Below are 27,672 nucleotides of genomic sequence, written 5' to 3'. Positions count from 1 at the left end.
TCCCCTAGCCTGCCCAGATGCTGCAGATGCTGTCTGGAAGCTGATGTGAAGGAGAAGACCTAGTGCTCTCTGTAACGCAAAGAAGCCTGACATGGGGACTGCAGCACTGCAGAGACAGGCTAATGGAAGGACGCAAACCCTGTGGCTCAGGGGACCTTGTCTGCTGGTACTTCTTCTACTGATGCTGCTGCTGCTACCTGCCATCTCTGATACCCGACAAGAGGCTCTGGCTAGACTGCAGCTCTCGTACACAGGTCTGTTCCTTCCTGATCTCCCCCTAGGAGAGATGGATGCTATGGATTCAGGTGTACAATCACATATTAATATTAGAATAACCTGAAATGTGCAGTCAATTTATTGTGATTTCACAGCCAGCTTTACCTATTAATGAATATAGAATTATTAACTACAGAGCTCTAAAGACCATTAAATGACATCCAAGACTTTTCATTGAACAAAAACTTTTTAGTTTAAGAATTTTCATATTTTCTTCCCATTGTTACTCCTTCAAATTTAGGATGTAGGCGCTTACATAATTTGCACTTTCATCAGTCGGTGAAGTCAAAGGATACGCTCCCAATGGGGAGCAGCGAAAGTCTGGACAAAGGTTTGATATGTTTTGTTTTTATGTCAGTGACGTCATGTCTGAAACCATTGCAGTGTTTTTCTTTTACCATTGTTTTACCATGGAAACCAGAGACACAATGCATGAGGGATCCAAATAACTCAAGGTCTTAATGGACAGATCGAGCAAAAATCACCGGTGCTGTCCTATTCCGCTTTCCTCTGGGGAGTTCCAAGGGGTCCTGTCTTTTCTAAGAACATAACTGCCACATCAACAGCAGTGTGTTGGAAAACGTAGGAAACGACTAGCTCATAGTTATTTGTAAAGCTAGTGGGAAAAGAATTGGACAGCATTGTTCCCATACAATCCTGTGGTGTCACTAGTGGCATCATGACATACTGGGCAATAAGTGTTTTGTCCTCAAAGGCATTCCTGACTGCTGTTTTGTTTGGCCATCAAATGAACGAGACAAAAATCGCCACGTCACATTTGCTTCATTTTGGTATTATTTAGCATTTTTTGGTGACCCTTAGCATTTGTTTTATTTCATTTGCTTCTTTAGTTGTGGAAATCACTGTTCTACACTGTTTTGCATAGCTTGATGCTTTGCTGTCTTTGGAAGGAGTTGACATCAGTCTGCATGGAATTAATCTGCCACAGTTCAAAGTGTCAGGAAGTGAACGCATGGCCAATAGCAGACTTGATTTTATGTATGACTTTGATTGAATGCAATGTTTTCAATGGCAAAACACAATTTCGTTGCCAAGGGAGATGCTTGTCGTTGGGTTGAAAAGGAGATGCACCTTTACCCCCATAGCGGAGGAAAATGTTTCTGAGAGGGATTTAATGACCTCATGACCATATGCTGACATGGACTGGGAGGTGCTTGTCATTATCTCAGTGTCATAGCTGACCTCGCAGCTGACCTCTTCAGCCTGACAGGGCCTTCTCACTTCCTGGTGGAAAAGTCTGGGGGAGGAGAGCGTTGGAAGGGCGTTTTAGCTCAACACCCAACGTGCTTAACTTTATCTTTAGGGACCAGGTATACATAGGCCTTAAAAGTCTGTATATTTATTACACACAAAAAAATGTAGGAAGGCTGGCGCATACACTTTGACACTGAGGGTGTTTATTTTCCTTTAGTGTTGGGGAGAGACTTGTTTTTCTTGTAGCTGTCATGTTTTTGGACTTCAGACGAGGGAGTTGGAAAGAATTTAGTGGTAACGAAAGCAAACGCAGACCATCAGCTAGCTGGCACGAGACGGGAGATGTGTGGTCTACTTTCAGTATCCTTCAGCATCTTTCATCATCACCTGGATGTACATGTTACATCACACCAAATTTCAGTCTCCGGGTCAGCTTAGGTGGCAGTCTGAGCAATGGCTCACTTTAACCTCAGAAATCTGGTTTCTGTGCAATCCTGTGACAATGATACATGACTGCACTCTCGTCCTCTTGTAGTCTTCGGGGAGTGGCAGCGGGCAGATTCACTGGCTCAAAGAAGTGTCATGGATAACTGGCACAGATAGTTTTATTGTCTTTAAACTGAATTGACTTCCTGTCTTGGTGCTTATTTAACCTCAAATGTCAAAATGCTGCTGACAGACGGGCAAGAAAAACGCCATCTAGTGACTTGTGCAACCGTGTTCCATTTTGCGCAAATGGAATTCCGGGCAATTTATTCCGAAGGCTTGCGACCGAAATGTGGATGAAGACCAAAGTAAACAGCCCCGTAGTAAGGAATGACTTCATATCAGGGAACAAAGCTGATTTCAGCTTCACACGCTTACCCTTCATCTGGTCAGCCCCAGTGACAAATGGCGGCAACACGTACTGCAGATACCGGAGCTCTGATATCAGCGTCTCGCAATTCTTGCGTGTATACAGTGTGGAAAAACAAGCTTTAAATCACAGCCACTGACTTAAAACCTTACGCTTACTATTGGATTTAACAACTCATTTCAATAGTTACGGCCTGTTTGACACATCTCGGATGTTAACCCCGAGGTGACCCAGAGAAAGCGCCGCCTGATAGGGCCAGGCGCTGCAGCGCGTCTTCGTGCGGTGACCTTTGGCTTCGTGACCCGTGTGCATCCATGGTAACGAGGTGCTGTGGATAAGTGCGAGGGCTACGGATGTTTCAGCAGGCTCTAATGAGCTCGGACGAGAGCCAGAACCCGTGGCTGGAGGAGAGTGTTGCTAATTAGGGGCTCGTGTCCTCGAGAGTGGTGAATGAACTCATTGCAGAACTCGGTCACACTCCACTGGGCTGCTTGCATTGCTGCTGTTACCTTTACTGGTATTTAACAGCGCTTTTGGTTCCTGCTCTTATATACATCAATTTATTTTGACAGAGCGCTCTTCTTACTCGAGTGACAGAGAGCGCTGAACAAGATTGTAGCACTAAACACACACACACACACACACACACACACACACACACACACACACACACACTTTCTGAACCACTTGTCCCATACGGGGTCACGGGGAACCGGAGCCTAACCCGGCAACTCAGGGCGTAAGGCCGGAGAGGGGACACACCCAGGACGGGACGCCAGTCCATCGCAAGGCACCCTAAGCGGGACTCGAACCCCAGACCTATCGGAGAGCAGGACCCTGTCCAACCCACTGCGCCACCACACCTCCCTGTGTAGCACTAAACAACGTTACTGAAAATAATGCAAAATTACACATACATACCATTCTTTGAAGCTGGGAAAGCAGGTGTTTCAAATTATTAACTAATATTTAGCTGACACTTTTGGCCAAGGCCACTTACAGTTCTAGATGCACTCTCTATAGTCATTGATCAATTTACACAGCAGAATACTATAATACAGTTGCTCACACACATTCACTGCAGGCTTTTTTTTTTTTACAGTCACCAGTTCGCCTTAAAAACACATCTTTGGATTTTGGTAAGCAACCAGAGCATCCGGTGGAAAGCCTCGCAAACATAGAGAACACGCAAACTCCACACAGGCTGGGGCAAATTCAAACTCGCATCCAAATTTACAGCCAAAGATTAATCATCAGTTCTACCTGATGCACCAGCATGCCACCCAAATGTTGTAGGGCTGTGGCTGTTCTTGTTCGTTCGTTCGTTTGTTTGTTTGTCTGTTTAAAGCAGCGGGTAACATAGCAGTTAGAGCCTCTGTCTTTGGATCCGAAGGACCGAGGGTTGATACGCTGGACCACTGGCAGGGTTGGGACAACTCCCATACCTGAGGTTAGGATTCAGCCGAGCTCAGACCGTGCACTTAGAAGGCTGGAGCAGGTTTGACTCTGGGGACCAGTTCAAGGCAGGAACAAGAAAGCCTCCTCTATGGGACCGTTTCCAGCTGAAAGGAAAGCTAGTCCGTTCTGGCAACCCTGGGCATACCGAAAGTTAGCTGGAGGCGATGTAAGAAATTCAGTTCACATCCCATGGGCCTGAGAGTTTAACCTCTTTTGGTGTTTTCTCACATTCACTCAGTTTTACTCAAAAAGATTGTTGAAATATTTAAATATTTCAGTTGTTCTGCGTAAAAAGGCCACACCATCCTGGTTGTGTGCTGGTTATCTGCTCTGTGTGGAAGTGCTGTGAATGAACTGCTTCAATGCTATTACGGCACATAATGTTACGTCAGACCTTTTTAAAACAAACAAAACATCCGAGGTTTCTTTTTGACAACGCGCAAATAATTGTGTACCGCGGCGGCACAGTGAGTAGCACAGGTTTGGACATGGGATTAAATCAGTTTGCACATTTCTCTGTGTTCGTATGGGTTTCCTCTGGGTGCTCTGGTTTCCTCCCACAGTCCAAGGACAAATGAACTGGTGTCTGTAAACTGCCTTTAGAGTGTATGTGTGTGAGCGACTCTGTGTGTTTGTCCTGTAATGACTGGCATTCCTTCCAGCGTGTATCCTGTCTTGCACCACATGCTCCAGGGATGGCCTCCACTCCATCCTGACCCTGCAGTGAAAATGGATGAAATAATTGATGTGTGGATGCTTGAATAAGTCATTATTATAAGACGATGTTTGCCGAAAGGGAGTGCAGTGGCGCAGTGGGTTGGACTGGGTCCTGCTCTCCTGTGGGTCTGGGGTTCGAGTCCCGCTTGGGATGCCTTGTGATGGACTGGCGTCCCGTCCTGGGTGTGTCCCCTCCCCCTCTGGCCTTACACCCTGTGTTGCCGGGTAGGCTCCGGTTCCCCATGACCCCGTATGGGACAGGCGGTTCTGAAAGTGTGTGTGTGTTTGCCAAATTCTGGTTCTGCAGGAATTTTTGTAGAGCACACGCTGTTACAGCTGTTTGGGCAAAGAGCAAATCAAATAGTCACAAACTGTGGATATGAGAAGAATTCAGATTGGAGCAACTATAATTTATGTACCGCTAGGTCTCTCAAAGCACGGCAGGACTGGAAAGAATTTGTTAACTCACCTGGGAACTCAGTAGGCCAGTTAAGGAATTTTACAAAAATTGTGCTTTTTTTTTTTTTTTTACCTCTTGAAACAGATGCGGGAAAATGACAAATTACCAGATGAGCAGTAAGTCACAGGAGTGTGTGTGTGTGTGTGTGTGTGTGTGTGTGTGTGTGTGTGTGTGTGAGAGAGGGACGGGAGACTTATTAGAAGTTTATAGCAAAAGCTTAAAGAAATAGAATCTGCATTTAATATAATATTTTGCTCCAGTGTTCCTCATATATCACAGGTTGACTCCACAAAGATGTGCAATATAAGACTAGTCCTTATGCAGACTAGAGCGAAGAGACCCATTTCACCTTTAAAAGGTTAACTTGACCTTTTTTCCTTTTACATTTTAGACAAGTACTTTTATACAAAATTATACAAAACACACAGGAGGCTGTGAAATTCGAAAGAGCCCTTGCCAATCTGATAGGCATAATATTGCTTGTTTCCCAAGGGCCAGTGCAGAATGGCTGTACTTTGATTCCAGTCATATTTTCTGTTGATCTGAGAAACGCAATCCTCAAGGGAGAGCGTGAAACGGCTTTACTACATTTTACATTTACCGACTGAACAAACAAAGGAAAAAAAGAAAAAAAATCAAAGTATGCAGCAAATAGTGCAGTTTTCCAGAATTGGCTGAAATGAAAAAATAAATGAAAACACTTAAAAATGCACTTGCACGCACATGTATGTTTTTGTAATATATACTTATTCAAATTACCAGCTGCAATTTTAATTAGAATAAAAGCCAAAAAGTAAATATACTGTATAAAATTGACATCGGAAATTCTCAAAGAAAAATATTGTATAAAGATGTATGCGGAAGTGCCTTTGTGGAAAGCTGTGCTCAGGCATACCATCCCTCCTTAATGCTCAGGTTCTACCTTCACAATTGTAGCAAATCAACATATTCGTCGTCCTCTGATTTTCTGGACGTTTTCCCGGGATGGCGTTTTATACATCTTTTCGATTTTTCATAAGAATTGTGCGGTGTGAGGAATCGCTCCGCCCCGTGCAGCGAGACAGCATTTTTCAGCACCGATCGTTGTTTGTTGGCTGTTGTTTGTGGATAGATTTGTGAACGATGACAATAAGAGGAAATACATGGTAATTCTGTTTACTTTCCTGTTTCTCACAGCCGCAGGAAAAGCACGCGTGCTGCAGGAGAACCTGGTGCGGCGCTAGGCCGCGTAGGTGTCTGCTTTGCGTCGTGCGTGTCGGCTTGTGGAACCCGGGACGGCTCACGTCATCCAGCCCCTCTGCGGCAACCCTTTGGCGTAGCAGACTGGTAGTCGTTGTCTGGTCAACCTTCTCCGTGAGAAGAAAAGTGTGGGCCGGGGCGAGCGTCTGTGTCCTATCCGGGGGACAACTTTATTAGTTATAGTGGACCGTCCTGCATGCGGTCACAGCACGCAGAGCAGCTGTCTGCACCCATTTGAGTTGGAGCGTAACTCACGGTTAAGGTTTGGGTTTGGATGAGGCGTACTGGTCGTCGAAGGTATGCGAATACAACGGGAGAAAGAGTGTTTATTCAGCCGGCTCGCATGCCTCGCGTTCGGGTTTTCGCATCGGAGGTTGCGAATAGAAGCTCGGAACTGGCGGGACGTCAACACGTGTCGGTTTAATGCATGTTATTATTTATTGTCAGAAATACCAGATGCAAACCATTGTGAAAATGGCCTGGAATTCGCATAAAATGAAGCAGATTGATGGCAAAGTTTCAACGCAAACATGGGATGATAAAAGGAGCGTATCTTACCACCGGCTCCTACGTCCTCTTTCTGCTGGAGAGAGTTAATCTGTAGCGGGAGTGACCGGACACGGCTACAGAAAATCAGGATCAGAAGCGCTGAAGCACATGTCCTCCAAACAGGAGCTGTCCCTTCTGAGAAGAACACTTTCCACTTCCCCGTCGCCCTTGTACTGCAACTCTGGTGGCTCAGCCGCAGGTCTCTTTGCTTGCGTCTTCATTCATTTCTGGATTAAGAAGCAAATCCAAAAGATTTAAGAAGAAAAATCAATGACGGTCCCCTTACGGCTTCCCGTACCCTTACTTTTATTACTTCGCAATGCTCACGCTCAAATGAAAATAACAGGGCATCAGTTTAAATCTTTGCGCACGCACAAAATTGTGGGTACTGTAATTAAGCAGCGCTGTACTAAATATCCCCTGTAGTACAAATAACACTTTTTTTAAATAAAAAAGCACTAGATGGTCTTTTTAAAACCAGGAAAGATTAATCAGCGAAGGTTTGAATAGGCCACTGTTGGTTACTTTTATAGAGACACAGTTGCTTCAGTCCTGCTGGGGCCGGAACTGGTATGTGATGCCATATCCTTGGGCTCGGTTCAAGGGGAAGGACCCTGCTGGTGAGAATGGAGTTTCACTGGGGTCTTCTATTGGCTCAACTACTCAGCACTGCAAAACACTGCTGTGAAAAGCCTGTCAGTCACGAGTGAGAAGATGGACGCAGGATGCGGGTTCGAGTCAAAGAAACAAAAAGCACGCCTAATTGTGGGTGCTCCAGAAGCTGAGTTTACACAAGTCGAAAGAAGCGGGGAAAAATAATGAAAGCATCGACGGTCAAAGTGAAACGAAAGATCGGAGTCGCAAGTGAAATCGATGGATAAGCAAAAGTTGTGACCATTTCAGTCAAGCAGGGTCGCGGTGAGCCGGAGCCTATTCTGGAACCACAGGGCACAAGGCTGGAGGGGGAGGGGACGCACCCAGGACGGGACGCCAGTCCATCGCAAGGCACCCCGAGCAGGACTCGAACCCCAGACCCGCCATACAGCGGGCACCGGCCACACCCCCCTTTTTTACAAGCATTCATCCCCAATTTTTAGTGTTTGGTTTTTTGTGTTAGAAAAATTGGGGGGTGCGGTGGCGCGGTGGCGCGGTGGGTTGGACCACGGTCCTGCTGTCCGGTGGGTCTGGGGTTCGAGTCCTGCTTGGGGTGCCTTGCGATGGACTGGCGTCCCGTCCTGGGTGTGTCCCCTTCCCCCTCAGGCCTTACGCCCTGTGTTGCCGGGTAGGCTCCGGTTCCCTGTGACCCCGTACGGGACAAGCGGTTCTGAAAATGTGTGTGTGTGTGTTAGAAAAATTTTTTTTTAAAAAAGTTTGCTCATATTCCTCACCTTGTGCCTGATTTACAGCAAAAAGAAGTGGAACCAGCTTCCTCCTTTAATTCATTCTCCTTATTTGTCTCTCCTGCTCAAATAAACAGCTCACCTTGAGCATATCCTCCGAAACGGCCCCCTAGGTAGTTTAGAGGAGCAAAGGGGGGTTAAGACATAACCTCTGTCATCTTCAAAGAAACTATGTGCGGAAGAAATGGACAAGGAGAGACAGCGTAAAATGTGGAATGAATTTCAGATGGCGAGCAAAGTTGGTGTCTTCCACCCCCGCAACCCAGGAAACTCACAATCTTTAATACGTTGCTTTTTCTTGGAACGCGAGGAGAACTTTCGCGAGAACTTTAACGCAAGCTTTCCCGTCCTTTGCAGCGTATTCACCGTCTTTGTTGCTTTTCCACCGCAGCACAGTGTGCTGCACAATGAAAGTTCAATAAGCTGCTGTTTTCTCAGCAGTTGCTATTGGCCCTGTCCTTCATTAGGTGTTTACTGTTGCCCTTTCCGTTGCCTAGGTAACACTAATTTGGAACCTCGGAATACACCAAACCGCACATACCTCGGAGCCGTGCCGTACCGGAACAGGCCAGTCGCAACAGGAGTGAATCCAAAGAGCCAATAGTGAGTTCAACTCGATGCTACAGGATATAAGAGCGCTTGTTACAGCTGGAAAAAAGAGTGGCATGAGAGTGAAGCCAGCTAATTTACTTTTATTATTGGGCAATAATGAAAAGGAATGGCTCTTGAAAAACAGGTTTCACGCTTACTTAGAAAAGAAACAAGATCGGCAAAGAATGAGACCATCGATAATATCAAGGTTGCAGTAGTTCTCTTCTGCAAAGAGGTTCCAGCTGCAGAGCATCACGCTGTTCATCCTCCAGTAAACCTGGGGATTGGGTGCAGATTTTGACACTTAATATGGTAGATATTTCTGAACCTTTGATGGCTCCCACTACTACCGGCTTTCAAAACACCCAAACTTTTATGCAGGCCATTCTGGAATTGATTACAGGGAACCGTTCATTATGCAAAGTTTTCATTATTCGATAGTGGCCTTTTTATTAATCTAAAGTAAATCTCCCTTCGGTTGTATACATTTTGTATGTTCCACTGTCTTTAACGTTTCTTTACTTATGTGTGTAACTGCTATCTATGTTTTATCATAAATGCTGCTTGTGTGTAATGTTGAAATTACAGCAGCACCTTTGGGTAGTTGGAAGGCACGGGCATCACTCTGTCATCGAGATTCTTTAGTATATTTGTTGATATTATTCTAGCAAATTGAACTCATATTTGTGTGCTATTTGTAATGGTGTGCTTCTGTGTGAAAGCTGCTGAACTTTTGGAGTCGGAGTGTTGACTGCAATGAACTGTTTGCCCAGTGTAGGCTTTCCTCCTACGCGTGAGCCGGAGTCTAGGCTCACATACACACCGTTTCCTGCCTCCTGAAAGAGACACCAGTTATTGCATTTGACCATAGGAAATCTTTTATTTACTCTGGGTTTCAAATTATTAATTACAGAACATGTGTGAGCATGAAAAATATTTTCAAGAGGCATAAAAAATGGAATGTCGGTCGTTTTTGTTGCTGCTCTTTTAATTCCATATGAAGAAACACAATATTAGCCATACAAAGGAGGGTCTCGCTTTTCAGGTTGTGGGTCAGACTTGGGAAGTTCATACTTCGCACCAAATGGAATTTGTTCCTTTACAAATTACATTTGTGTCTGATTCAAAGGTTTTTAGACTTTCCTCTATTCTCATTCTTCACATAGCGTCACATTTTAAAGAAATACTTTAGTTTTACTTCAACCCAGCTGGTGTATTAGCAAGAAGGTCACGTGAGATACCTTCCTGACATTGCAAAAGGCAATAAGGTGGTTCACTCACTGCTACGGCTGAAAACATGAAGCTGTTCACCAGTTGGCGAAGGGAGCAGGTTGGAAACTGCACAGCGTCTCCTCCCAGTGTTTCCAAATCGACGTGTCAGACCTCTGCTTGGTCCTTTGAAACAACACAGACGCACAAGTTAATCCAGGCAGGGAGTCTAAGCCCACTGCTGTCAGGGTACGGCATGACCCTGTTCTGCTCCTAGCCAAATGACTTAATGTTCTCTGCGATCTTAACAAACAAGTTAGTCCTATTTTTTCTTTTTTTTTTAAACAAGGGTAGGGTGTGATAATACTGTACATGTGTCTTCCTGCAAATAGGTGATGGTATATTGATCTTGGTTTCAGACTACTCACCCTGATGCAAAGGTATTGCCACTTGGTAATTCCTTAGGTGTGCGTTTCACTCGTGCCTACTTTTGGTGTGTACTTGTTTCCACAGTGATTTAGATAATATGCCACGTTTGTTTTCTTAGTCACTGTGGTTTCTCCACAGCTAAAGACTTCTAAAGATGAGGATCGGCGATTAGAGGGCAAACAGAAAATTCCTCGCAGCTATTTACTGACCGACACATCTGTTACTTTATTTATTTAAATGTCGGGGTATTCTAATACAATCAGCTGCCTTCTGTTAAAATTTTCTGCTACGTGGATGGGCCAGGCTGCTTGTTACTTGAGCTTATTGGAGTTGAAAATGCACTGATTAGAAACTGCATCATAATTTTGTTTCTTCAAGGTTTGATAAATGTATATTTATATCTGTCTGGAGGACGGCTGGTAGCGTAGTGGTTAGAGCTACTGCCTTTGGATCCAAAAGTCACAGGTTTGCTCTAAATTGCTCCAGTGAAATTACTCAGCTGTATGAATAGGTAAATAATTATAAGCATGTAATAACTGTGACCTTAACATTATAAGTCGCTTTGGAGAAAAGCGTCAGCTAAATGAATAAATGTAATCTGATGCTTTTCTCCAAAGCAACTTACTTACAATTATTTACCCATTTGCACAGCTGGTTAATTTTTTACCGGAGTAATTTAAGGTAAATACCTTGCTCAAGGGTACTACAGCCGGAGGTGGGAATCAAATCTGCGACCTTTGGGTCCAAAGGCATTCTACATAGCTTTTACCACTATCCAATCACCAGTCCTAGCTGTATATAACCTTGCTTTGAGTGCACCTAATGGGTATGTTCCCAAAATGTTTTCAGATCTAAAATTCTGTTTTGTAAGATCTATGCTCGATAGATTGTGTAAATTTGGAATGTTATTTATGGCAGACAATGATGACAAGGAGAACGAAGAAGAGAAGAAAAATCTTTGGATCTAATTAGATGCATTCGGGATTTAAGTTTGATTTATCCACTTTGCGTATTAGTGTGTCTTATAAACGGGTCCAGGGACATTGGAAGGAAAACCTCTGGTGGCCAAAGTCATGTCAAATTCCTAATCCAGAGATCCGACACTTTCTATGAATTACAAGTCATTCTCGAGTATTCACCTTTGACCCCTAAATCCTAAAGCTTTCAGCAGCTTGGCTTTTAACACTGTAGGTTTAAATAAAATTGAGGAAGGCTGACTCTGGGGCTCTGGAAAATCTAACGTAATTACAGGAAGTTAAGTCTGATGGACAGAAGCTCACCTGAATCCTTTCAATATGTTAGGATTGAGATGGGTGAAGTGGCAAGTGAAATGGCATATGTGTTAATAGTAAAATCATGTTCGTACAATTCAAATAGCAGAAAGTTAGATGTTAGTAGTGAATGAATGTGAACTGAGATGAAACCCTATTGCATTACATATACACTGTACATTGATCAGATCCAGTACTGTATCATACACAAAACAGCAGGACCCATCGTACTCCTTACATCGTACTTCTGGTCACGTGGTGCTTCTACATGCTAATAAGACCTGAGGTTATGGTGTATTTTTCAGTCTGGCAACTTTGGTCCATATATTCTTGCCAGGTATGTTCACTGATAATAAATATCCAACAGTCTGGTTGTATCTTTGATGGTTCATAGATCGTCATCAGATGTCCTGAATTGTTTTAGCAAATCCCATTACTAGCAGTTCTACATAGCTGCCTGCTCTTTTGAAACCATGTAGTTTGGATAGTGTGTCAAGACTGCATCGGGATTTGCTAAAACATACAGGCAGATGATATTTAGAAATCCATGGTGGGTAAGATTGTTGATTTGATGCAGTCAAGGCAAAGAACTGATAAATGGACATAAAGTGGATTCCATCTAAGATTTTTAGAGATTTTGTTGAAATGGAGCTGTACATAAAGTATCCTTGAATTGTGACTTAATGCTTTGTCAAGTTGTTAATATTGAACCGTCATGCAACGTTACCTGTAATACGTGATTGCTGTTTGAATACAGCACCCCCGCACTGACTATCCTGTAGATCATGTGTTCTGATGTTTCCAAAGACTGATCCACATTATCCATTTACCCTAAACATCGTAATAAATGAAAACAAAGTAGGTTGCTGTAGTGTGGCTTGATGTAAAGCACGTGTGTCTGAAGCGGCAATGTGGTATTAGTTGAAACAAATGACGGGTTATTACTCCCGGTTCAGGGTTTTCCACAACACAGCAAAGTTCTCACGGTACAGGGACAGAGCCATGGTGTACTCATTTCTCTTATACCGTGTAATGGTCTTGGCTCCAGCGAGCCTCCGACCGAATGAGTGTGCCATCAGCTCCCTGGAATTGGTTTAAAAGTCTCTGGAATCCTGGCGTGCCATTGCGGAATGCAAATGCCTGTCACGGAGCCCCGAGGTCGGCAAAGTGAAGTGGACACTTTATCATCAGGCTTTCTTTGCAGGTCCCCTCTCCCAGCCCCATTAATCTCCATCGCCACATCGTCCTGCACGGATGGTCGACTTATTCCGGAACACTAATGTAGGGGAGAGATTTTCTTGACAAAAAAGAAGCCTGGGTGACAGCTGCAGTAGCAAAAATCAATGCGGAACTTTGTTATGGGGCTTTTGTAATCTTGCTATGAAATTTCATATGTACAAAAGGAATCTTGCCTCTTAACAAGCAAGTTTTGGTAGCATTAAATTATGAAATGTATCCAGAGTGACAGTAAAATGGGTATTTAAAGTCACATTGAACTGAAGGTTTTAATCCTGCAAGATTAAGCTTTGAACCATTTTTCAAAATGTGTTTGCAGAAAGTGCTGTTTAAAAAAATGTAACTGTATATTCTTTATATCAACTGAAATAAGCCCAATGATTGATAGCTTACCAAAAATGGTCTTTTGCTGTTTTAAATTCATAGCTTGTCTGAAAATGTTATATGAAAACGTTCATAAATGTTAACTTTGTCCTATTTACATTTATTCACTTAGCAGAGACTTTTCTCCAAAGCGACTTCCAATGAACTCTATGCAGTGTTATGAGCCCACACACATTATTCACTGCAGTGACTTGCACTGCTAGATACATTACTTACACTGGCTCACTCATCCATACATCAGTGGAACACACTCTCTCTGTCACTCACACGCTACGGGTGAACCTGAACAGCATGTCTTTGGACTGTGGGAGGGAACCAGAGCACCCACAGGAAACCCACGCAGACATGGGGAGAACATACAAACTCCACACAGATTGAGCAGGGATTGATCCCACGTTCTCTTGCACCACCCAAGCGCTGTGGCAAAGAAGCAAACAGAAGGTTAACAAACAGCGGAAGGTCCAACGCCTTCTACATCTATTGGTTTTAAGATGGTGAAGCGACCACCTCCCCGCCATCCTGCACCTCCACGTAATACCTCCAACTGTGAGCTAATGCACAGGTGCTGTCTGAAATTCGATGTAAATAACATGCAGCTTACGTCATTCATAAAAAAATTCTTTAGATCATGCTTATATTCATCATTGCTTTGCTTGCATTGGGTATTTGTGAATTTTGTGCTATGTGTAGACCAGTACCCTGGTCTGGTTCTTTATTGGGCTTTCTTATTCACACCATGTCACAAATACTCGGGCCAGAGGACTCATAATGATGGGCTGTCTTCCCTCCTGCTGTCCACAATCTGCTGAATGAGAGGGAGGGACAGTCTGGTGCTGCTCAAGTCATGTTCGAAAGACCCCGGCTCCCGCTTTTGGAGCCGTCTTGGTTGTTGACATTGACGCTTATTCACTCAGCGGCTGCTCTTCTCAAAGCGACGTGCAAGACAAACAAAACACAGGGATACAGGTGCAGACGTGTGACTTGGTTGCTTGGCGTGATAGCGCCGTTTCTGCCAACGCGCGTTTTAGGAGCAGGGGCGCAGAATACTGATGACGAGCCTGTGGCCCGCACCACGTCACATTCGACTTACAGACTTTTCGGGTAATGAGCCACCTCTCAGTCCTAAGCACCTCAGTAAGCTGAGGACCAGCTGTATTCTTTGTTCTGCAGTCCAACCTCAGAATGGCACGAATAACCCAGGACAAACTTAACGGTTTCAGATTTTTCCGTTGAACTACAACCATCTCATTTCCATCCCATTTGGGACAGCTGGTAGCATAGTGGTTAGAGCTACTGCCTTTGGATCCCAAGGTTTCAGGGTTAATCCCTACCTCTGGCTGTAGTGTCCTTGAGCAAGGTACTTACCCTGAATTGCTCCAGTAAAAAAAAAATCACCCAGCTGTATAAATGGAAGAGGGGGTGCGGTGGCACAGTGGGTTGGACTGGGTCCTTCTTTCCGGTGGGTCTGGGGTTCGAGTCCCACTTGGGGTGCCTTGCGACAGACTGGCGTCCCATCCTGGGTGTGTCCCCTCCCCCTCCGGCCTTACGCTCTGTGTTGCCAGGTTAGGCTCCGGCTCCCTGCGACCTCAGATGGGACAAGCGGTTCAGAAAATGTGAAACGTGTATAAATGGATAAGTAATTTTAACCTTGGCACTGTTAGTTGCTTTGGAGAAAAGCATCAGCTGAATGAATAAATGTAATTTCTGCGTAAACTAAATGTAAATCAGCACTAGGAGTAGATGTCTCTCGTAGGTCCTTTGCTCTTCTTTTTTTTGGGTCCTTTAAAATGTCACAGCAGGCTGGGAAGCTGCTGTGCAGGTTCAGAACCTGAGGGAGGAGCGGGTCCTCTGAGGCCTGAGCGGGGTGCCTTGTGGAGGTCAGGCCAGGTTAATTTGGAGTGATCGAGCGAGTCGTTTTACGCCTGGTCGAACAGACGGTCCCTGAGGACGGTGGCCGGTGCAGCGTAGGGTTCTGCTCACCATTGCGGCGCAGGTCTGCTTATGGAAAACTGGATGTCTTTGTCTGAGCCGAGTGGCCTCTTTAATTATGAAATAGGAATATAATATATGTTCGGTCAAACCATAGGCCGCAGTTTCAAAGTTTCAAAAACGTGCTCTTTTCCGCAGACTTGCGGTCTGCGAACAGCTCAGCTGCGTTCTGGGGCGACGGGGAGAGCGGCGGCTACCAGGCCCTGCTTCTGGACGAGGACCGAGGCTGGCTGCTGGTCGGGGGCCGGGACCACATCTACATGTTGCACTGTGACAACCTGGAGCAGCTGGCACGTGAGGTCAGGACCTGCAAGAGTGCTCATGCAGCTACAGCTGTCTTAGAAAGCCCTGCTCGCTCTGAGTGTGTGTGCGTGTGTGTGTGCGCGCAGATGAAACGCTGACCCGACAAACGGCTTCACTGAAGCTCAGAGGTGCGAAGGCGCCCCTGTTCAGATCTTCAGCCGCTTAGATATTCGATCGAATGAAGCCGCTTCGCGAATGGCTCCCGGGCAGTTTTGACAAGTTTACCAAGGACACCAGAAGAACATCTCTCGCATATGTTTTTCACGTTCCTTCCTCTTAACCATCTTCATCTGTCCCGCTTCTCTTAGACGTCGCATCGATCGCATGCGTTTCTTTTCATCCAAAACCCCGAGCCTCGAAAACCGTGACTCATCCGGGCCGACGTGCGTCCGTATCCATAAATAATTTCTTTGCGTGTGCCTCACTCGTGTGTTTTGTTTCCGCGCAGATTTATTGGCCTGCTCCGAAGGAACAAGTCGAGCACTGCAGGCAGGCGGGGAAGAACGTCTTGGTAAGGAACGGCAGTACGCTCGGCAGAGAAGCGACAAGCCAATGGTTTCCCGAAAGCTTTCTTGGTGAACGAGGAGCTTTCGTCGGCAGCCCAGCAAATCCCAGTCGCTGGAAAAAAAACTCAACTCCGCACGTTCTTGCAGCGATTAAAGTGGAACGAGGCTTGAAATACTCTAGTTATTTATGGCTCTCCGGCGGGGGGGGGGGGAGGCTGAAGGTTTAAGAGACGTAGGAGGAAGGAGAGCAGCTCTTCTGCCTCTTGCATCGGTCATTAATCTCTGCCACAATGAAAATGAAAACACGTGTGCTGATTCTGGGCACAAGAAGCAAGCGTGCCTTGGTTATCACTTGCTGTTTTCTCTGTCTCGAGGCGCATACCCGAGAGACGTGCGAGATCATGAAAACAGCGGTGGGACGCGGCCGTACATTTACTTTGCGCCGAACTGCGCTCCTTTGCGTGGCGTTTGAGCGGCGTGTTCTCTTACAGACGGACTGCGCCAATCACGTGAGGCTCCTGCAGCCCTTTAATAAAACCCATGCGTACGTCTGTGGGACCGGCGCGTACCACCCAGTCTGCGCTTTCGTTGACCTGGGTCACGGAACCGAGGTGAGAGAACCCGAGCGTCTCGGTGAGTCGGTGAGCTCGCTCGACTGCGGCTGCGCTTCATCCCGTCACCCGTTCCTTCGCCAGGTCTTCAGCAGATCCCACGAAGCCCTCAGGCTGCATGTTGGACACCCTTGGTCTAGCATAATGCTTGTTTTAGCATAATTTTATTTACCGTCGACCTTATACTTCCGTCCAGCTTCTGCTACGTAACATCATACTGTAAAATCTGAACCAGGGGTCAGTTTGGTAGAACTTCTTTTCTTTAGTTTCTTGGAAGAAGGTTCAGTCCACGAATCATTGTTAACCAACTTTTTGGTGGTCTACGTCCATCGCAGGAGCCTTCGTTCCAGCTGCCGCCCCACACGGTGGAGTCCGGCAGGGGGAAGTGTCCCTACAGCCCACTGGAGCCCTTCACCGCTAGACTCTCTGGTGAGTTTTGCTCCTGTCCTGGACCTGCTCTTGGACAGGGTCATGGACATGATCCTGGTCTTGCCTTCCCACTACCATACCGAGCAGCTTCCAGGCCCCCAGATATCACCAAGAACCCAGGCTCATTTACAGTACCCTAGCCCAGATGGCCCTAAAATATCTCGTGTTTTATGATGTGATGGATGGCGCCAAGCCGGATGAGCTTGTCTTTTCCAAGCCCCACTGCGTCACACGTCTCTGTCGCCCCTCTGCCACACTGAAAGGGGAAATAGGAACACACCCTCAGGTCAGCTTGCCTGCCAGCTGTCTGTGGGTGTGGGGAGGAAATGAAAGAAACCGCATCGCTTCTTTTTCGCTCCCTCTTCATTGCCTACGGGGATGCCAGCATATAATTAAAAGCCATCCTTCGAGGAAAAAAAGAGTTTTTGGTCAAAAATATTTTTCTTACTTTGCAGTACATGTGTTTGAAGTGGCAAAAAAAATATAAGCACAGCTTGGGATTAATCAGCACTGTAAACTGTAGACCATACGGAGTTCATGCTCCTTATAAAGAAAACAAGCCCATTTGGCCAAAATAAGGTGTTGTCTGCAGAATGATCTTGTGAACTCTGATATTTGGGTTCTGCTTAATAAGTTGTTGTTGTGTTCTTGTTTTTTATTTCTTTAAACTCTGCTGGAAAATTAATTTGCCTGTGTTGGAGAATATGCGTTTATATATATATATATACTATATATATATTTTTTTTTTTAATTATTTGAAAAAATGGAAAAAAAAGGAACAAATCTGAGTAATGTGTGCCGCAACCCTCACCAGGACAAGCGGAAGGAAATCAACAAGGTGACATTAGCGTTTAGATTTATGTCTTATCTTTCTTCAATGCCAGATGGAAACCTTTACGCTGGAACATCTGTGGACTTCATGGGCACTAATGCAGCTATCTTTCGAACATCTGTGTACGGCAGCAGCCCGCACTATATCCGCACCGAGGCCTACCAAGACCACTGGCTTAATGGTGAGCAGAACTTGTGTTTATGAGCAGATGTCTAATATCGTGAAGGCAAATGTTTCGTTTCTGATGCACCTTCCCACGACACTACTTGTACGGCGTGGTCGATTGGGTACTTCTGAGATAAGTATTTGAGGTATTTAATAAAAGGATAAATTTTTTTGTTTTAAATCCTTTCACTTGAAATTTTACCCCTTTGTATAATCCATTGTATTGCTGCAGTGTTGATATTCATACTAAGTACAGTGGCGTGGTGGGTTGGTCCTGGTCCTGCTCTTCGGTGGGTTTGGGGTTCGAGTCCTGCTTGGGGTGCCTTGTGATGGACTGGCGTCCCGTCCTGGGTGTGTCCCCTCCCCCTCCGGCCTTACGCCCTGTGTTGCCGGGTTTGGCTCCGGTTCCCCGTGTCCCGCATGGGGCGAGTGCTTCGGACGGACAGCGTATTGATCAAGGCTACAGAAGCATAACTCCTACGTGAATCAGCGGCCATAGGGTCACAATCCATGCTACCAACTGTTATAAACAAATGCCTCATCTTCTCACTTGCTTGTCTCATTCATGGTTCGGTTCAAAGTTTGTGTACCATCTGTGTACTATGTGTTTCCCCAGAACCAGAGTTCGTGGGGTCTTTCCCCATCCCGGACACTCACAGCCCGGACGATGACAAGATCTACTTCTTCTTCAGGGAGACAGCGGTGGAGTCCAGCCAGTGGGACAGGCACGTCTACAGCAGGGTGGCCCGGGTGTGCAAGGTGAGCGCAGGGTGGCAGTCTTTCTTCAGGCAGGAATCCCATCGCTTTGCTTCTATTTTAATCGACCACTTTGTGTTAGACAACGTTCTCAGTCTGATGCTGCGTAATTAAAACCAAAAAAAAGCCAGAATAAGTGGACGCTCTTCTCACGGAGTGATGGATTTCAACCGGTTCATTCATCCTGTATGATCACCGCTAGAGATGAGATTCTTTTGTGTAGAGTTGCTGAGCTAGCAGCTGCTTCTATGTTGTCTTTTCCTAGAATGATATTGGGGGGAAAAGGTCACTGATCAACAGGTGGACCACCTTCCTGAAGGCCAGGCTGGTGTGCTCAGTACCAGGACCGGACGGCTTGGACACGCACTTCGATGAGCTGGGTACACCGCGGCAGCGCACCGCTCGCTAGCCAGTCTGTTAGAGAAAATATCACACGGTGTTCATTCTTCTGAGTTCTGGGCCTCAGGAGACTGTCGCTCACTGTCACCCTCTACGTTCTTTCAGAGGATGTCTTTGTTCTGGAAACTAAAGACCCCCAGAATCCTGTCATATACGGAGTCTTCTCCACCTCTAGGTAGGGGACCATTCTTCAGTACCGTTTCAGAACTTTACGCAAATGTGCAACCTGTTTACTAGAAGATGAAAATGATCCATTTGCTTGCAAGGGGGCACGGTGGCGCAGTGGGTTGGACCGGGTCCTGCCCTCCGGTGGGTCTGGGGTTCGAGTCCCGCTTGGGGTGCCTTGCGATGGACTGGCGTCCCGTCCTGGGTGTGTCACCTCCCCCTCCAGCCTTATGCACTATGTTGCCGGGTTAGGCTATGGCTTGCCGTGACCCCGAATGGGAGAAGTGGTTCAGGCAGTGCGTGTGTGTTTGCTTGCAATCTTCATTCACTACATTTGCTAAAAAGTAATGCTGAACAGTGGTTATCCGCAGAGATTACGACAGGGGAAAAATGTTCTGGAATGCAGGCCTGTTTCATACTCAGGAAGGCCGCACAAATTTGACTAATAAAATCCGCGCGACCCATTGTCTGCGCGATTGCGAAAACTAACCAGTCAGCGAGATTCACCCTTAAGAGACAAAAGGATGTCAGAGGAAACTGTTTTCCGACACAGCCCGAGAGCGTGGAAGCCCAAGGGTCGCCTTGGTGTCGGAGATAGAGGAGCCCGAGCGGCTGTGTTATCATTAACCCCCCCCCGGTCCGTGAGATTCACGCCTTTTTTTCTCCTCTGTCCTGCCCAAGTTCCGTGTTCAAGGGCTCAGCTGTGTGCGTGTACTCCATGGCCTCCATCCGCGCTGCCTTCAACGGGCCCTTCTCCCACAAGGAGGGTCCCGATTACCGCTGGGTGGAGTACAAGGGCAGGATCCCGTACCCAAGACCTGGCACGGTGGGTGCTGCTTGGACACACCAGGGAGGGAGGGAGAGCTGATGTGACACATGTGCTTCCGCCAGCCGTCACTCTGCGCCTCCGTACTCCTCGGGGAAATCGGGGGTATGTCTGGGAGCACCTTCGCAGCGGTCCTACAAGTGACCAAGCGGTGTTATTTGTGGAGTTCTTTTCTGAGGAAGTGCAGCTGGCACCGCAACTCTCAAATGCACTGCTCCGTATTAAGTTGCAAACATTTGTTCGCTTTTAATTTTGCAATTGTAACCTCTCCCAGGAGTCACCGAATTTACGGCAAAACTTTCTGCCCCAGCAGCCGAGAGCCGAAAAGAGCAACTACCTCCAAAAAGAGAGATTTTATTCATAGTTAAAATTATATAACAGTAATACATGTTATATCTGTACTGTAAAAACATGTCATTGGGAAATAATCCGTTTGGAGTACACTGTAATTGTGTTACGGTAAAGCATACCGTGATTGGTCAATGGCTCAGACTGGTGTATTATACACGGAGTCCTTATACGTATAAAGTGAAGGCTTTATGTTTGATATTTGCAGGTCATCATGATGACTAAGGCCAGTTTTGTGGCGGATGGCTTGTGTAACTTTGCATTTGTTTGTGTGTGCGTGCGTGCGTTCTGATAGTGCCCGAGTGAGACATACGACCCCCTCCACAAGTCCACCCGCGACTTTCCGGACGACGTGATCAGCTTTATGAGAGCGCACCAGCTTATGTGGGAACCAGTTCTACCCATCAACAGGAGACCTGTGTTTATGAGAGTCAGCGCCCCCTACAGTCTGCGGAAGATAGTGGTGGACAGAGTGGATGCCGAAGATGGCCAGTATGATGTGTTGTACTTGGGCACAGGTGAGCGAATAAGACGAAGGGGTGTGTCAATGGCTTAAATACATCAAAACACAATGGGAAACGGTGATTCTTGACAAGTGGGCATCAGGTAGCACAGTGGTTAGGCTTGGCACTGTGCACTCAAGGGACCCAGGTTCAAATCCCTGCTCCTGCTGCAGTACCCTTGAGCAAAGTAGTTATCTTTAATTGTTCCAGTGAAAATAATGTAGCTTCATAAATTACCGTAAGTAGGTTAGTATTCAAACTTAATACTGAAGCTATCAGATGAATAAATTTATCTACTGCTTTTCTCCAAAGTGACTTACAATGTGAACCTACCAGCAATTATTATTATACAGCTGGGCAAGTTTTACTGGAGCAATTTAGGGTAATGGGGAGGTGCGGTGGCGCAGCGGGTTTGAGTGGGGCTTGCTCTCTGGTGGGTAAGGGGTTCGAGTCCTGCATGGGGTGCCTTGCAATGGACTGGCCTCCTGTCCTGGGTGTGTCCCCTCCCCCGCCTCCAGCCCTACGCCCTGGAGGTGGGATTCAAACCTGTGACTACTGGGTCCAGAAGCAGCAGCTCTAACTCCTACACTACCAGCTACTCCCAACAGTAAAAAATGTATAGGTGATACACCTATGAATATTAGCTTAAGAAACACCATGGAACGTGGAATATTACAGTGTCACCTGTACAATGTGACTCAGGTTATTTCTCATGTTGGTTACATGGCTAGAGGGGGGTGCGGTGGCGCAGTGGGTTTGGACAGGGCCTCCTTTCAGGTGGGTCTGGGGTTTGAGTCCTGTTTGGGGTGCCTTGTGGTGGACTGGCGTCCTGTCCTGGGTGTGTCCCCTCCCCCTCCAGCCTTACACCCTGAGTTGCTGGGTTAGGCTCCGGTTCACCGTGACCCCACTTGGGACAAGCGGTTTCAGACAGTGTGTGTGTGTGTGTGTGTGTGTGTGTGTGTGTGTGTGTGTGTGTGTGTGTGTGTGTGTTTGTGTTACATGGCTGTAACACCTCTGGCATCACAGGAAGTCTGTGAGAGCTGTCAGGAGCTGATTCATGAAGCAGAATGTTTAACTTCAGGAAGCTGACCCCAGTTGAGAGGGCTTTCCAGGTCGGTAGTTTTCCCGGTCGAGTTCAGCTTTCAGATCCCGCCTCTCCCCTTTAAAATTAGAAGGGTTCATGGGTTAACTCATACACAATGTCATTAAACTGACTGGAACAGTTTACATAAACAATTATTAATATATTGGCAGGCATTACAAAGGGTAATATGTGAACCATTGTTTTATGTAGTCAGTACAGAAATTCCTTCTTCAGTTATAGGGTAAAGTTTGTTGTTTTTAATTATTGCATAATTAAACTGAAGTTTTGAACCAAAGTTTAGAAGACATTAAACTGCAGAATTTGATATCATTACATGCCTGTCTGAGTCTCGATCACGTGGGGAATATGTTTCAAAATCAGATCTTTCAAAGGCCAAAAATGGAGTAAACAACCAGTTTAGGGTGCAGACTGTCTCGGCAATCCCATGGCCTCACTGGAGGTAGACTCTGCCAAAGCAGCATCCTTGTATGGACACTGGGCCGTTCTCATGGCTGCTTTCACTCTAAGCCTCCTTGTTTTGGGATCTTTCTCTCTGGGGTCCAGGCTGGAATGGTGGGATCACTCAGCTAAAGAAACTTTTTTTGTTGACAGCATTACAGGGCATTACAGAGTTTCTAGAGAACGGCTTTTTTATACCTAAGAGCTTTGATGGACAGGTGCACACGAGACCCTTGTGACCCATCATTTAAAAGTAGTAAAGATAGTTTGTAAACCCATTGGAATTATCTGGATTTCTGCATGAACGGCTCTTCACGTGCGGTCTGAACTTCATCTAACTCAGAGTAATAATAAAATATGGTGTTATTTAACAGACAACATTTTTGACTGACATTTATTGAGCATGCTTTAGACAATCAAAATTATTGATGGAAGAAGTATGCGCACCCAGCATTAGCTAACTAGTGTATGTATTGTCTGATCTTTCCATAAGTTAACTGATAAGTATCTGCCAGTTTATTTCAAAATATCACCTTAAGCAAGCTGGTCTCTCTCCAAGAGCTGTGCTAATGTCTTTTTTTTAACATTTAATTTCAAACAATGTCAGTAAGTGAATTTTTTTTAAACTTTTTTTTTTCTGTTTTGCATTTTTGCATTATTGGCTGAATTAATAAATTCACACCGAGTATCAAATGTATGTACGTATGTTTCATTTGAGAGCATTTAAGTGCACGGTCATAGCTACGAAAGAGCGCCGGTAGACAGCCATAGAGTATTAAAGAGCAATTAATATCTGCCTTATGTCACGTTATAATAAATAATGATAACTACTGAAATAATTGTGTTGGCTTTAATGGGATTTCATAATATTTTAGCATTAATGGGTGTCAATTTTGTGGTTCTGGAATACATAAAAATTTTTACCATCGGAGCTAATTTTTATTGCATATTTGAGTTATGAAGATTCACCATATGAAGGGTTTTAAGCAAGAAATTACTTTTGCAAGGCATGGAAAGGCAGTAATTCAACATATATTACTGTACAATCCAATGAGCAGTGACAGTTACAGTTGCTGCCTTGCACTTGAAGGGTCCAGGTTTGAATCCTACATCCTCCTATAGTACTTTTGAGTAAGGTACTGGTAAGGGTTGCAGTAAAAAAAAAAATTACCCTGTTGTAACGGGCAAACAACTGTAAGCAATTTAACATTGTAAGTTTCTTTGGAGAAAAGCCTCAGCTAAATAAATTTAAAAATATGTATATATACTGAATGCTGACATGATATGAGAAAAGACCTAAGATTTTCCATACTAAACTGTTGCAGAATGCGACCTGTTAAATATAAGCAGTGTTGCATCAAGGTAAAAATGGCATCAGCTGCCTGCACAACTGATCTATCCTGTGGGCAGATGTCTTTTAATGGGTCTCTCCTTTCCTCCTCAGATGACAGCAAGATTTTGAAAGTCATTTCCATTCCCAAGGAGAACTGGGAGACAGAGGAGGTCATATTGGAGGAGCTGACTGTCTTTCAGGTATGCTGCTCAACAGTTAACCTGCAGTAAGCACTTGACCCCGATGACTCCCTTGTTGCTCTTCTCATCCGATTCTCCCCATATTTCTTCCGTGCCTCCAGCATACGCTGATGTTTTCTGTGAGAGCGGTCTAATTAAAGAACGATAACCGCTGAGACAAAGATGGACCGATACACCACATTTTCCCAAGGCCTCTAAATAAGTGAACAAAGTGGGGAGGCAGAAGGGACGAGGGCAGAAAAACAGCCATGTATTTATTTTCCATCGGAGTTAGAACAGCAGATAACCCCTTTTCAGGAAAACAAGAAATAAAGGGGTCCTGTCACGACCGTGCTGGAAAAGATAAAATAAATAGGACACTGAGTGAGGATGGTTTGAGGAGACCGAGCAGCACGTGCAGGGAGGTGAAGGAATGGGGGTGGTAAATGAGTCTCGCAGCGGTAACACCAGGGGGCCAGGGGATCTCCCTCTGAGGGTCCAGGCCTTGGCACAGATTCACCGAAAGGCTCTATGGACACCTAGTACAGCTGTATTGAGTCCAAACCTGACAAGAAAACCCAGTTTGAGCTGTGACCTCACAGTATTACACTAGTGAACACCATTGAATGAGCTTAAAAGCACACACACTGTCCGAAACCGCTTATCCTGAGTGGAGTCACAGCAAACCGGGGCCTACCCCAGCAACACGGGGCATAAGGCCGGAGGGGGAGGGGACACACCCAGGACGGGACGCCAATCCGTCGCAAGGCACCCCAAGCGTGACTCGAACCCCAGACCCACCAGAGAGTGGGACCCGGCCAACGCCGCCGCGCCACTGCACCCCCTCTGAGCTGAGAAGCATTATATAGAAATAAAACGTGACTAAGAGCATTTTCTGTGCCTCTTTTCAATCCACATCTCAGTACTCTCATCATTGCTACTGTCATGCTAATTTCTTTGTTTTGACGCTTTTCTCTTGATCTGACAGAAGTTGACTCCGATCCTCAACATCGAGCTTTCGACGAAACGGGTACGTGCCGGGCATTAAATGTGACGTACGAGTGAAATGCCTCGTGTACACGAAGCGCCCAAATTGTTTGAGAAAACACTCAGCATTGTTTATTGCAATTCGGCTGGAATGTTCTATTTCTGACCCATGCTGCGACTGAAAAACGGGAGATTTATTGTAATTCCAGCTCAAGATGGTATGACGCTCATGCACTTTACTATATTTGTATGCAACACTTACCGAGCCGCAGATGATGGGAAACAATGTTACTGAGAGGAAAAGCAGGATCCTGATTCCACCTGTCCGTCCGCTCTTCCTGCGTAGCAACTCCTGTACGTGAGCAGTGACCTAGGACTAGCCAAGCTGCCCCTCCATCGCTGCCAGCTCTATGGCCAGGCCTGCATGGACTGCTGCCTGGCCAGGGACCCCTACTGTGCCTGGGATGGCACCACCTGCAGCACTTACTTCCCCAGCAACAAGAGGTGAGGCTTTATTGAACACTTTTCTCCGAAACAACTTACAACGATTTACCCATGTATGCAGCTGGGAAGGTGGGTCTGGGGTCCAAGTCCTGCTTGAGGTGCCTTGCGGCGGACTGGCGTCCCGTCCAGGGTGTATCCTCTCCCCCTTCGGCCTTGCGCCCCGTGTTGCTCCGATTCGCCGCGACCCCGCTCGGGACAAGTGGTTGTAGACATTGCGTGTGTGTGCGTGTGTGTGCGTGTGTGTGCACGCAGCTGGGAAGTCGTTATTGGAGCAATTCAGGGTAAGTACTTGCCCAAGGGTACTACAGCAGGAAGTGCTCTTTGCATGCGGATCCAGCGAGTACCAAGACATTGGCTCACTGTATATCCTGCTTGAGCAAAGTGTAGTGAGCCCCAGTGAGTCACGGGCACTGTGGCAGAGAACAGAGTGTGGGACTGGCCCTTACATTATACATACATACACACAAACAACAACTTACAGTTAAGTATAGTTTCATTTCCCATTAATAACCCAATCTGCAAACCAACATATGAAATGGCAAGTAATTTAGGAGGGACAGTTCATGTTTATTTACCTGTTTCAAACCAATGATTGCATCCGCTTCTGCATACAGTATGCCACTGGGGTTCTGCCAGGACTAAACCCGGGCGCAGAACTTTGGGTGTTATACAGTACCTGCAGTGCACGGAAGGGGTGTGAAGGAGGAATCATAATTTGGATTTTTTTTCTTGAATTAGGCACCATAAATGGTAATGGAGTTTGTATAACACGAGTCAGTTCGGTCAAGTTTTAGAGTAATTCATTGATGTCGTATCTGCCCAGATACAGTAACTGAAACTGTCATGCTACAGTCTGGGGTGGGGGAGGGGGAATTTAGGAATCCAAAAGTAATTTCAAGGTTTGGCTAATACCAGTAAGACTGATGGATGCCAGTAAGAGATCTTCTGTAAAAGAGTCCTTGTTTTTCTTACCTACACTTCCTCACTCATCATTAATATACTTACTCACTCTGTATGTTTTGTATGAACAGACTGGATAGTCTGTAACCAGGAACCAGAGGTAGGTTCTGCAGAATGGCTTTACAGGTCCAACGAAGTAAGACTGACCAAGACCATCAGCCTTTCTTCCAAATTGAGCACTTTATCCACACACACACACACACACACACACACACACAGTCTGAAACCCCTTGTCCCAAGCAGGGTTGCTGCAAACCGGAGCCTAACCTGACAGCACAGGGCGCAAGGCCAAGGGAGGAGGGGACACACCCAGGACGGGACGCCAGTCCGTCGCAAGGCACCCCAAGCAGGACTCGAACCCCAGACCCACCAGAGAGCAGGACCCCGTCCAACCCACTGCGCCACCGCGCCCCCCCGCACTTTATCCAGTGTTACTGAAATGTACTGTTGGCTCACAGTATTTCATTGCGTGAAGTAACTTTTAAATCTTTTTGCTCCGCATAGACGTGCCCGTCGACAAGACGTCAGGTACGGAGATCCCCGGAACCAGTGCGACATGGAAGATGGTAATTGTCATATGATTATTGCCGAATTTCAAATTGGATTGAGTTTGCTCAATTTCATCACCCCCTCTAGTGGTGAACTTGGAAAGAACCCAGGAATACACAACTCTCCCACACAACTGTACCTGCAGGTTCAAAGGCTGTTGAAGAGAGACTGATCTATGGAGTAGAGGGCAACTCCACCTTCCTGGAGTGTGTGCCGAGGTCCCAGCAGACAGCAGTCAGGTGGACGGTGCAGCATCCTTTGGCCCACAACAGCAGGGATGTGAGTGCTGTCCCAACTCTGTTTTCCCACAGAATCACCGTTCATATGTTTTTCTTCAGCAGCCTTGCCAGGTCACCCAAGTGGTGGGAAAATTTTTCCCAAAAACACTGCAAAACATAAAATATTGACAGACGTATATAAAACAGATGTGTACCAATTTAGCGCACTGATCATTTTTATTGAGTCAGACTGGTTACCCCTGTTCTGCCTCCTCCT

The 27,672-nt window shown here is 46.0% G+C and overlaps 1 protein-coding gene across 3 annotated transcripts in view; it reads left to right on the top strand.

Annotated features, from left to right (window-relative positions):
- The window catches only part of LOC108931305 (semaphorin-3D), a 47,075-nt gene that overhangs the window by 18,610 nt on the left and 793 nt on the right, over nucleotides 1-27,672 (top strand). For all 3 annotated transcript variants that reach the window (XM_029247772.1, XM_018746992.2, XM_029247774.1), the window contains 16 exons: nucleotides 9-254; nucleotides 15,418-15,578; nucleotides 16,031-16,093; nucleotides 16,580-16,699; nucleotides 17,035-17,128; nucleotides 18,013-18,141; nucleotides 18,742-18,884; nucleotides 19,147-19,261; nucleotides 19,386-19,455; nucleotides 20,127-20,271; nucleotides 20,915-21,137; nucleotides 24,110-24,198; nucleotides 25,166-25,207; nucleotides 25,511-25,668; nucleotides 27,133-27,194; nucleotides 27,323-27,456. In XM_029247772.1, coding sequence (XP_029103605.1) covers nucleotides 92-254; nucleotides 15,418-15,578; nucleotides 16,031-16,093; nucleotides 16,580-16,699; nucleotides 17,035-17,128; nucleotides 18,013-18,141; nucleotides 18,742-18,884; nucleotides 19,147-19,261; nucleotides 19,386-19,455; nucleotides 20,127-20,271; nucleotides 20,915-21,137; nucleotides 24,110-24,198; nucleotides 25,166-25,207; nucleotides 25,511-25,668; nucleotides 27,133-27,194; nucleotides 27,323-27,456 — 1,911 coding nt within the window. In that variant the 5' untranslated portion in view covers nucleotides 9-91. The remainder of the gene's footprint in view (nucleotides 1-8; nucleotides 255-15,417; nucleotides 15,579-16,030; nucleotides 16,094-16,579; nucleotides 16,700-17,034; nucleotides 17,129-18,012; nucleotides 18,142-18,741; nucleotides 18,885-19,146; nucleotides 19,262-19,385; nucleotides 19,456-20,126; nucleotides 20,272-20,914; nucleotides 21,138-24,109; nucleotides 24,199-25,165; nucleotides 25,208-25,510; nucleotides 25,669-27,132; nucleotides 27,195-27,322; nucleotides 27,457-27,672) is intronic.

The sequence above is a fragment of the Scleropages formosus genome, chromosome 22 (genome assembly GCF_900964775.1).
Source record: "Scleropages formosus chromosome 22, fSclFor1.1, whole genome shotgun sequence".
NCBI classification, from domain to species: Eukaryota; Metazoa; Chordata; class Actinopteri; order Osteoglossiformes; family Osteoglossidae; genus Scleropages; species Scleropages formosus.
The sequence above is the reverse complement of the archived record's forward strand: the minus strand, read 5'-3'. Positions and strand labels throughout refer to the sequence as shown.